Below are 12776 nucleotides of genomic sequence, written 5' to 3'. Positions count from 1 at the left end.
AGTTGGATATAAAAGCTGTGCCACTACCGAACTACTTAATCCTCGTCACGCCCGTGTTCATTATCATTGACAATCGATTGACTTTTAAAGTTGTATTGACATTTTAGGAAAACTGAAAAGTCAATAATAGTTTAGAACGAAAAACGGCGAAGTCGTTTTGTTTTTATTTTATATTTATCATAAATACATATTATATCTTAACCACTAATACAAATATTATTGGCACAATATATTTAAATTTTTCTTATGTAAATGTTTTCATTCTTGAAACCGTGATATTTCGTGTTATTTGTTCTTGCAGCTACACATAATAATGATTACTGATGTTCATTGTTCACAAATATTTAAAATATTACGACAAAAGTAGTACTCTGTTAGCATAATGTTGTAGAAATTGTAAACTCAGTTAAGATGAATTTAATGCGCAAATTGCGTGGGTCGTCGGCTTCGACATCATCGGAGCCAACGGAGGCCGCAAACTCCTCGTCTCATGTACAATTAGGCTTGATGCATTTGAAGAAGCTCTTTTCTGAATATACTCACCCGCCCCAACCACTCACAGAGCCTGAAAAAGATGATAAGCTGTATAATATGCTACCACTATTTTGTAAGGTAATGTATATGAGTGAATTCCTAATAAAATGACAAAACAGAAATAATCCCAAAAAAAAATAATTATTCTATAAAATGTTAAGTTGTATTTTATAACCATATATAAAATTTTAGACTTGTTAAAATATAATCTTCAAATAAGGATTACAATCTACTGTAAATTCACTATTCTGTGGCCATTACAGTAGATTCCTAATTAGTAATTTCTATATAGTAAATTAGTGCTAATATATTATGTAGTCATTTCAACCTGCACATTGCCTCTTAAATGGTCAATTGCCCAGCAAGTTGATTTGAGTGCTTCATTAGTTTGTTTTTATTATATGAAATAATATTTTTCATTGTTCTTTCTTTTACACTGTTCCTAGTCATATTATAGTAATATAGATTTCAGAAACTCATAGAAAACAGGGTGTTGAAGCACTGTTTAATTAAAAAAATAATGTATTAACCATAATTTACTATAAAAATTATTAATCTATTCAGAATATAGAAAATATGTCCCGTTTTAAGTGATGTCTGACAGACTCCACATCAGTGAAATATTTCCACCAAAGTCACCTCAGTTGCAGAAGGTTAAGGATGTTAGGTTTGACTTTTTTGCTAGAAACTAATTTTGGGCTTACATGCAGAGCCCCACAGCTGAACTTCATTTCATAATTTTTTCTTTGAGAATAAAAAAATGGATCACCTGATGTTAACAAGATCACTACCACCCACATTCTCATACAAACCCAGAGTGGTGCCATCCTTTAATAAAAGTGTATGCACTTTTTTGAATTCTGGAAACACATTATATGGAAGATCATTCCATAGTTTGGTTGCATGTGGAAAAAAAGTTCCTTGGCACACAGAACACCAGTCATCCAGACAAAATTAACACCAAGTGCTCTAACTATACATAGGATCTCCATAAATTTGAAGAGCTCTTCCATCCACATGGTCTGATGGTTTGAGCTGATTCCATATGTAGCTGGACCTGTGTGTACCGCAAGATTGTAGGCTTGATGTATATCCTATGTATGTATGTGAGCCTAACTTTATTTATGACCCCCAACTTCGTCAAAGCCAATTGTGCTTTGCCTTCCAGATGACAGCGGGATTGGCAATCACTCGAAATTTCGGGACCCAGTATTCCAACACTAAGAGAGGCAATTAAGTGTTGTCAATGAGAAATGATAATATGACAAATGGGGTTTATTTGGTGGTTAAATTGATCAGAGTTCATCTTACTCCATTCTGCGACCATCTTGAGAGAAGACTCAATAGAATACATTGGTTGAAAATTTTGAGAGAGCATGGGCCTCGAATCTGGAGCTTTCAGCACTACCCTGTGTCTTCAAAATCTGTGTGCAGCCAGAAAGTACACAGGATCATTAAAATGAACAAGACGGTGACAGAAGAAGCCTCCATAATAAGCTTTCATATCCCAGCATGATATATTTTATATTATTTTTATCCATATTTGAGAGGACACTCTGATTGAATGAACAATAAAAAGAAAATATGTTTCAGTCTTCTTGAAACTGTTCTTTGCTTCATTATGGCTTTTGCTAGTATGTAAGGATGATTTAGAAAATTTTGTTATCTCATCTTTGACGCTTTGGTATTCCGAGGTCATGGTGTACTAGTTCATTTCCAATCATGGAGCATTGGCCATTATCTGTGATGTTTTGTTGTGAAATCATTGCAATATTTCAATATTTGGCTGTGATCCATAAATGTATAAAGTATGTGAAGATTGGTTTCAGAATTGGCACTGCATTGTAATGGGCAGGCCGTATCACTTACAGTCAGCTAAACATCCTAATAGTCTCGACCCTCACTGTCATAAAAAAAACATGACTAGGGTCTACATGATGTCAATCATTTCCTTATTTATTGCTATTCAGGTTGTGTGGCTGTCGCCTGGTATTCGTTTGACACCACCCAAGACATTTTAGGTGCATCTGAGAATAGATTGTAAATCATACGGAGGTGAATAACTACATCTTCTGAATTAAAAAAAATATGGCAAATGATTGACATATTTACATTAAACTAATCGTTTACGGAAAGATATACACACACATCAGAATGAGTATTTCTATGTCATAACGTAATTCATAAAACATCGCGTTTGTAGCCTCCCCTCACTACAATTGTTAGTTAGAAATTAAATTTGTAACAAAAATTTATGAACAATGCTAGCTCTCTTCCTTGCCAAACTTGTGGTATACCTTCCACAGGAGCCATAGAAGGAAAAAATAATAGAATAGAATACGATCATTTAACAGTTATTCTACCTTACCCAATATTTTTTTAGATAGTGTAACATCAAATTCATTTTTATTGTTACCGTATTAGGCACTGCAGGTTCAACTGTGTAGACTTTGAACTGTGCTTAGAGCTACATAGTCTTGTAGCTATGGTTTGTGTCCTTTATTTACAGCCTATTATATTTTCTATACAGGTATTTGGATCCAGTCCGTCAACAGATATGAACGAAAAATTTTGGGACATCTTGTCATTTTGTCAGCAAGTCTCCAAGTTGATGGTATCCGAAATACGCAAGAGAGCCAGCAATCAGAGCACAGAGGCAGCTAGCTGTGCGATTGCCAAGTTTCTAGAGATTGAAAATTCTGAAGAGTCAAGTAACGGATGGATGTTATTGTCAACACTCAATCTCTTAGCGACTGGCGATCAGTCGCTTATTCAAGTAAGTTGGACTGGTCATAATAAGAATTCGGTAACAAATGAAGCATTTTCAGAATGAACAAAAAAAATATTTTTATATTTTAGTTAAGTACCTTACTTTGTAGTAGGTACGTCAGTATTTTTATACAATCTTTTTACATTTTGAACTGTCCGGTCATTTATCGGTACGAATCAGTCCGAATTCTATTCAAAACCTAAGTTTGGTCAAGCCTTTTCGAATAGCGCCAACCGCCATGAAATCGGTCGCGCCGTTCAAAAGTTATACAAGGTTTACATATATACATACAGACGTACGGACACATCGCGCGAATAGTCAGGGAAGCTTCCTAGGACCTTAAAACGTCGAGAACAGGGTAAATCCCGAATTTTTGAAAATTTTAAATTTTCTTAGCAGTAAGTTAATAACTAAGTTAGTGCATAAATAATTTGAAACTGACAGCCACTATAATGTTTGCTAAATATTTATTTCTTATTTTATTAAAAGAAAAATTATATTTTATATCTGTGGCATTTAAATTGTAAGAAATGAAGTCAATTAATAATCTACCGGTATACCTACCTATATATGACATATATAGACATATCTTGATTTCTAATGATTGCACATAATAGTGTCAGTTGGTTACATATAGGTATGTATCTTATTGAATGACCTTATATCTATATGTATGTACAGTGACTTGATGAGGTGATAACAACTATGTAAATTAAGTTATGAAATGTCTCCATATATGAATATATAAAATTTTCATACCACAGTAACCTTTATAATCATTATAGGAACATAGTAGTAGTGTAATCTCTTCTAAGCGAAGATAATTCCCATCCTTGTGATTCGCCCGGCGCTACCTAATCTTTTATTTTGTGTTTTTATTATTTCCCAGTTATTTTTACGTTTTCTTGTAGATTTTGTAATAGGTACTATAAATTTGTATTTGATCATGTACTAGCTGACCTGACAGACGTTATTCTGTTCAAAATATCTGCGGGATGCTTTTATCTCTTTTACTGCCAAATAAGTCACAGTTATTTCACATAACGCTGATGCTAAGGTTACATTAAAAAAGGGCATAATAACGAACCCGCGAACTCTCGCGTTCCGTGCGAGAGAAATAAACAAAATATTGCATTTGAATCTGGAATCTGTCATTTTTATATGATTGTTCACTAATTTTTCTCATTTTGGCGCCAATACATTGTACAATATTTTGCGATATTAAAATAGAGTGGGGTAATAAAGAGAAAGAATCGTCGTGATTGCACTACACAAAGTAGGTATGGAGCCAATAGGAATTTTTAAAACTTTCCTCCGTACGTTTGATATTAGTAAAATGTTAATGTGTACGGGGCCATTAATAGGTACAATTCGACCTCCTCTGTTTGTGGCAGAAAAAGATCTGGCCGTCCACGTAGTGTTCGTACGAAAAACGTGGTCAAAGCAGTAAGGGAAAGAATTCTAAGAAATCCTGTCGGAAAGCAAAAGATGTTATCGCGGGAGATGAAGATAGCACCTAGAACCTTGTTGCGTTATTTTAAAAGATGATTTAGGACTTGCAGCCTGTAACAGACGTACCTACTGGTCATTTCTTAACTGCTAATTTAAAAAAGAATAGGGTGGTAAAATTGAAACAACTACTGAAACGGTACGTAAAGGGAGGTCTTGTCACAAGGTCTTGCCAAACTTGTTTAGTCATTGAGAAAATGAAATTGACTCGAGAAAATTATAGAGCGATGATTTATTATGACTTTTGAAGTGGTTTAAACAAAAACAGTGTGTTGACTGGATGATTTCTGCATTTGGTGATGAAGCCCCATCCAAAACCACAATTTATCGCGGGTTTGCTGAATTTCAACGTGGACAGTCACGAGTTTGGGTGTTCGAAAATGAGTTAAAGCCAACAAAAAATGTTCGTTCACGGAGTGTTGCAAAAAAGATGGTGGCCACGTATGTCTCCAAAACCGGCCATGTTGCGACTATTCCTCTTGAGGGACAAAGAGCGGTTAATGCAGAATGGTATGCTAGCATTTGTTTGCCACAGGTCGTTTCTGAACTCCGTAAAGAGAACTGCAACCGCTGCATCATCCTCCATCACGACAACGCGATTTCTCACACCGCGCACAGAACGAAAGAGTTTTTAGAGCAAGAAGACATAGAATTATGATGAGCCCTAATGATTTCTATACTTTCCCTAAAATAAAGAATAAATTGCGTGGTCAGAGATTTGCATCACCTGAAGAAGCTGTGGACGCCTACAAAACGGCCATTTTGGAGACCCCAACTTCTGAATGGAATGGTTGCCTCAATGATTGGTTCCATTGTATGGAAAAATGTGTCAAATTTCGCGGAGAATACTTCGAAAAGCAATAAATACATTTTTAAATAGTAATGTTGTGTGACTTCCTTGATTCCCGAAATTTTCAGTGCAGCCATCGTAAAGCTCGGTCTACGCAGCCTTGGAAACGAACTTCGTTTCCAACCAAGAATACTCCGAAACATTCGTCTTCGACGAGTCGAAAACGAACGTTTCGGACTTCATCAGAGCTGTAGACTGGCCGTCGCGTCGTCTAATCCCGATCTTAATCCGCTGGATTATGATTATTGTCAGTTTTAGAAGTACGGCTTGCTCTAAACGCCATGATAATTTTGAGTCCATAAAACAATCCGTACGATTGGCAGTGAAAAATTTTCTCATGGAATTAGTGCGTGCTTCTATTGATAACTGGCCTCAGTGTTTAAAGGACTGTGTTGCAGCCAATGGAGACCACTTCGAACTAGCTTTTTATATTTTAAATTGTTTAAATGTATGTATGACCGGGGCTGAAAGTTACGATTTTCTAGTAACATGAAAATTTATGATGAAATTGATAAGATTTCAATATTGATTTTAGATTTTATTAAAAAGCCTTAATCAGTGTCTGTAAAAGTAAAGTCATTTCTGCTAGTTTCTCTATATTTTTTTGTACAGGCATATTTTTGCAAAATTTTCCTATTAAACTAAAACACTAAATATTATCTGCAATAGATTTTTTTTTTCAGTATTTATGTCTAGACTAGGTATTGCACACATTTCATTTTCAGAATTTTAGTAAAAAGTAAAACATTAAGGTCTGAGTAAGAAATATTTAAAATTATAAGTATCTAATTGCATAATTATGTTCTTTAATTCATGATATTATGTGACTATTTTTTCCCAATAAAATACGAATATTATATTATATTATGCTTGTCCGTACATCCGTACCTACACCGACCTACTGGTCTATACCTATAGTAAAATAATATTTTGTAATGTTACACACATTCTAGACATATTCATGAAGCTGTATATATTATTGTTTCAAGGTGATGACAACAGCGGCTATCCCATCAACATTAGTCAAATGTTTGTATTTATTCTTTGATCTCCCGGAGATACCGGAGGCTGAGGCAGATGTACACGATGACAATAGCGAATTTACACCGAGGGAAAGAAGGATATTGCTGCAAAAGATTTTTGTTCAGGTTCTATTTTGTAATTAATTATGACACCAATAGTATATTTAATCTTAACACTTATGTATCAAAAAATAATCCTTGGATCCTACCAACATATCCGTCACAAAATTTGTTTACATGGCAATCTGACTGAATTTGAAATGTTCACACAATACGGAAGTACACAGTTGTCCCGTCGTGAACATAATGAGATCAATTAATTATTAATTAAAACAACTATTTTAATTGACCTGGATACTTTAAATCTCGACAGTTGGTACGAATCTAATATAACAAAGAGTAACATCATTTTACAATTCAATCCTTAAGATTACCACAGAGTATCTAAGTACAAGTGACTTTGACAGGCCTTAACAACAGTCATATATATATTATACATAAATTATTAAAAGAAAAATTATTAAAATGAATTTTGTATTATAAATAAAAAACATAAATTACAAATTATGGCTTAAACTCTCCCCTACAGCTAATGTTACAATTATATTAGAATAGTATTTTTGATATAGATGAAAACATTGATATCTTCTCATCAAATTTTTTTAATTTTATAAACCAAATTTTTGTTGCTCTCCAAATTTTTATAGATTTTAGATTTTAAAATATCACATGTATTTCGTATAGTAATATTATGCCTAATTTTGTTTAATTCTCAGTGCATAAGTAAATAAATTGTATAATGAATAAATAAATAAAAAATATTATACTCAAATGAGTCCCATGTTCCTCAGTCGCTGTGTACAACATGCACCACCAATATCTTTGAAGTCAGTTCACACTTGTTCACTATAAAACTATAGTGACAGGGTTTCTCATTGTGTTTATTGCATATAACTGTTGTATTTTATAATTTTAACATTAAATATTTTAGCTGTTGGTAAGATTGACAAGTCACTCCATTCCATGTGAAGAGCTGGCTCGGAAAGATGATTTGAGCCTGTTATTTTCTGCTATAACGTCGTGGTGCGCACCTTACAATATGATGTGGAGGAAGTCGGCTGCTGAAGTGCTGATGACGTTATCTCGTCATGGTCTGACTCAGTCTGTCGTACAGTATATTCACAGTAAGTTTATCCTTTCTCCTAAAGTCCTTGGCAGACATTTAATATAAGACCCGACAACTAGAGGGGCGTCCATTAACTACGTAAAGTCAGGGGCCTCGTTATCAACCTAAATAAATGTAGTGTTTAAGTTACTTTAGTTTAATTTTATAACCAAACATTAAACAACCTAATCAGATTTTTTCCTTACGCTAGATACTAACACCCTTATTCATAATAGTCTTCTATTGACCTAAGTCAGGATGAAAAATAACACTAGCAGCTGTTTTATGTTAGCGGACCATTATGAATAAGGGGTAAATATCTACTTTAAGCAATCTCTAGGTTGTATATTCTAAAGCTCAACTACGACTAGTTAAATGCACTGTATGTGCCTACCTTGCTACAAAACGAATGTACGCCCCTGCGTAAGGTGTTCTAGGGGGGACGGGGAGCTAAATCTTTCCAAATCTTACTTGAGGGAGAGGGGGGATTTTGGCAAATATCACGTAATTCTTCTTCGTAGCAGAAAACGGTGTAAAATATTAAACAATAATCAATAATTCACCTCTCAATAATCCAACGCGTTTACAACCAAAACATGCGGTTGCCTTAGTTGGAAGAGCGCTGGGGCGTTACCCGAGAAGCGCGGTTTGAATCCCGCATCGTCCATAAACTTTGGTATACAAATTAAATTTGTTTATTATTGAACTTATTTCAACTAGCACATTATTTCGCAATCTATTTTAATAATTTCGATATGTTACGTTAGTTTACGTTGATTGTTATGTTAATGAAGCATTGAAGCTTTTAAATTATCACCATCTTGAATATATTATATGTATTTAAAAAATGAACACTTTTTTCTAGTATTTATTACATATTAACCTTATATAATTAACTAGCTGACTCGGCAAACGTTGTTTTGCCATATAAAGTATAATTCACGCGATAGTTTTATAAGTAATAAAATATTGCCTATATTATAGCCTGTACATCATTTTGTTCTATTGTCACGCAAAAATAGGTTTTCGATTTTACACCTTGTGTTACAAAATAGCAATTTTATTACGGACCCCTAATTTTGAAAAAAAACATAGCCTATAGCCTTCCTCGATAAATGGACTACCCAACACTGAAAGAATCATTCAAATCGGACCAGTACCAGAGATTAGCGCGTTCAAACAAACAAACAAACACTGCAGCTTTATAATATTAGTATAGATATAGTAGAATAATTACTACAGTTTAACTTTTTAAATTTAATTTTAGTAAACGGTATAGGTATATTTAGTATGTGATGTTATGTGTTTTGCTACTAAGATCAAATTTATAGGTACACTGTTAACCCCAATAAATAATATAAATAAATACAAGCAATTGGTAGTGTATTATCTTGTCCTGTTCATTATCTAACCATACTTGCATACTTAATAATAACGTTATATGATGCGTTATTAAGTGTGAAACTATATTTTAAACTATTATATTAACAATTTAATACCATTTATTTTTTAGCAAAAGGATGTGTCGGCTTATGTGTTGAAAATATGCAAAAGATACCGGAATTAACGCCATTAGAGGTAATAATTTTTATTATATTATTAAGGATATAAATATTTAATTGAAAAAATGAATATCTGAACTTACTATTGAGCCACTAGATGTATCTGCTTGGCATCAGGCTCCGCTATCATAAACTTCCATCCATAATGTTATAATATATTCCCATTATCCTACTAATATCTTCTTGGCGTGCGTCCGTGCAGAATTTGATGTCGCTATGCCAACTTAATGGCTGACAGGCTTGCCCTGCATGTCTCAGTATGACAACTCTCTCTGTTCTCCCTACTTAAATATTTCATTGAGATAAAACCTTTAGTTGCGAATGCAACGGGCAACTACTAGTGATATATATTACGAGCAATATATTAGATTGAATTGTTGCTGTGATTTTGACATTAGATACAATTATCTCAAAGTTTTTAGGGTTCGGTAAACACCAGTATAATTCCGCATATAATGAAAAAAACATCCCAGCTGTCAGTTAAATACTTCTAAGTACCAATAAGTCATTACACACGGACGGACAGACATAACACACCAGCAGCTGTATCGCTGGTTATATCGCACTGAATGTTCACATGATCACTCATTCACTAATGACCAAGTGCACATCTCTAAGGATTATTCTCGAATGTTCCCAAACTGTTTACTAATTAACAATTTGTTTACAATAACAAAACAAACGAGTTGTTTACAAAACAGCTAAGTAAGCCATACTCAACCTTAGTGCAAGTGTCATAAGCTCGAGATTAATTTAAGGAGGTAGGTAAGTATTACACGATTCGCGAACTTTTCGACCTTCGATCTGACCTTCGTAACAATATTATAGACAATTTTCGTTAAACTTGTTAGTGCACATCTATGCTAAAATTCTCCTCGAAAACTTCCTAATGTGACCTATTTTTTTGACCATCTTTTAATGGCCAAATTGGTTTAAATACATAGTGTGTGGTATTTTATGTGAACAAATGTATGCGCGTGCTTGAGGGTGTGGCAATTACCACGTGATGGCGGAGCGTTTTTGTGCTGAGAAGGGAATTAAAGGACAGGCAAAAGTAAGGAACGACCTACCTGGTATTCCTCTGTTCTCCTCTTGCAAACGGTGTTGGTGTGGACTGTATTTTGGAGCACTGTATTGTCGAATTATCGCGGCGTAATTCACTCGCGGTACGGTAGGTGTATTCACTAGGTAGCGAACAACTGGGTATTAGCGGTGTCTTCTTCGTGTCAACGCAAACAGACTGCCGGTGTGTTCACTCGCGTGGTGCTACGGACGAACTGTCCTTGCGTTTGTAACGGAGGCTCTTCTCTGGTCACCCCACCCTCCACTTGGTGAATTAGGTCGTATAGACGGATAAAGTTTAGGTATGAACAGGATGGATATGTAAGTAATAAGGTATAGCGCGGATATATTGGAACCAACCTATGAACTCTTCTCAACTTAAACCTTCTAGGGCTATGTGCACTTTTAATTTTATTTAATACAATAAGATTTAATAATTTCTTTCAGGTTGTGGAAATGTTTGTGGCTGTTTTCTGTTTCCTAAAAGACTCCAGTGAAGTCAGTCAATTATTACTGGATGACTTTAGATCATCTCAAGGATATCTTTTTCTTTCTGAATTCCTACTCAAGTATGTAAAATTTCTTTGTGTTTTTTATGTTTACTTAGTGACTGCATGAGCATGACAATATTAAGTTATATTCAATAGTTAGATTTGCATTTATTTGCTTAGTTTTGTTTTTTTTCCTAGGTTTTCAATTTTTATGTTTGTTATTGTCACAGACATGAGCGACAAGATGTGCCTGATTATATGACCTCAGGGTAAGCATTTTTAAATTATATATTTTCTTAGATTGCGTTAAATTTCTTTGCAAATTAAGCACTGTTCCGTAGTTAATTTTAATTAGCGGCCTAGTTTTTACTATTGACTTTATTTTTCATAACAAAAAAAACAAATGGTTTAAATTCATTACTATCGGAATTTAAACCACAAGTAGACAACGAAAAACAAACAGAAAAGATAAATCTTCATTAAACACAATCAAAAAGTCTACTTTGTGAAATATTAATAGGATATTTATTACTATTTACTTAAATATACAATATTGTATATTTCATTAAAAAGAATGCTGTGAGAGTTTCTTGCGCCGCTTCTTCTCTCAGAGCGTCATTGTCTAGAAATGTCATCAAAAAGAATTCTAAAGGAATCAATTTTGAGAAAATAAATGCCTTTTATAAAAACTAGAGATTGTCCAAATTTTAATATGGCATAAAAATATAAAAAAGGCCTTTTAGACACTGATAATGGAGCTTACAAAATAATTGTAATAATGGAGATTATCGCTGTCTGTTAAATTACTTGAAGGGCATATAGTTATATGCGTAGACATACACTAGATTTGGTTCGATTAAAATCAAGCTAGTAGTTCTGAAGTAACGATAACTTTCGTTTCCGCATTATTTATAAATTTGTCTTTAATCGATTCGCCACTTGTTTCGCCTCTACACGAGGCATCCTCAGGCGATGTTGACTCCCCAAATTCTCGCACGAAATCCGCTAACAACATTTGTATAATAACGCCTAATACAATTTTTTTATAACTAAGGCATTATTTGATAACATTGGTGATATTGTACAGGTTGGACGAGGAACGCGTCAGCGGTACCGAAGCACGGGCAGCGTTACGTAACCTGGTGCTGATGATATCGTCACTGTGCGCTTGTGGGTTTTCTGAGCTCCGACCCACCAGGGCCAACACGGAGATATTCCAGCTCCAGGGTTTTGTGTTGCCGCAGCCATCTACGCCAGGGCAGGCCGTTAGAAATGTGCAGGCATTTCAAGTGAGTATCACATATGGAGGTGACCAGTGGCGGGCTCCTTTGCACAGGATGCCGACTAGATTATGGGTACCTTTTTCTGCCGTGAAATAGTAATGTGGAAGCATTGTTGTGTTTCGGTCTGAATGGCGCTGTGTCTAGTGAAATTACTGGGCAAAATAGACTTAACATCTTTCTCAAGGTGACGAACGCAGTTGTATTGCCGCTCTCGCTTAGAGAATTACCATCAGCTGAACGTCCTGCTCGTCTCGTCCCTTACTGTCATAAAAATAGTTGTCTAGGAAAATTACTATAAATTTATAATTTGATTTGCTTACGATTTTTTTCATTCATTTATTTTAAATTTAATAAGTACACTTTTTATTCTTATTAAGGCGCGGACTGACTAGGATTGTAAACGCTGCAACCAACCCTACAATATTTGTGTTGATCATGTGGCTAAGCTGCAAATGGGCATTTATTTTACTGATTTTTTTTTATTCAAAATTTACACATTAAATTGAAAAATTATTCGGTTGTAAGTTT

The 12776-nt window shown here is 34.5% G+C and overlaps 1 protein-coding gene across 1 annotated transcript; it reads left to right on the top strand.

The window, feature by feature from the left end:
* Nucleotides 1-283: 283 nt before the first annotated feature.
* LOC126965356 (WD repeat and FYVE domain-containing protein 3) lies at nucleotides 284-12191 on the top strand. The gene is made up of 8 exons (XM_050808892.1): nucleotides 284-612; nucleotides 3065-3310; nucleotides 6653-6811; nucleotides 7677-7869; nucleotides 9364-9428; nucleotides 10922-11043; nucleotides 11164-11234; nucleotides 12053-12191. Exons 1-7 carry the CDS (start codon nucleotides 412-414, stop codon nucleotides 11225-11227), a joined length of 1050 nt encoding a protein of 349 aa, XP_050664849.1. The 5' UTR covers nucleotides 284-411; the 3' UTR covers nucleotides 11228-11234; nucleotides 12053-12191.
* Nucleotides 12192-12776: the final 585 nt, after the last annotated feature.

The sequence above is a fragment of the Leptidea sinapis genome, chromosome 7, assembly GCF_905404315.1.
Source record: "Leptidea sinapis chromosome 7, ilLepSina1.1, whole genome shotgun sequence".
Lineage (NCBI taxonomy): Eukaryota > Metazoa > Arthropoda > Insecta > Lepidoptera > Pieridae > Leptidea > Leptidea sinapis.
This window is presented reverse-complemented; position numbering and strand designations above follow the sequence as displayed.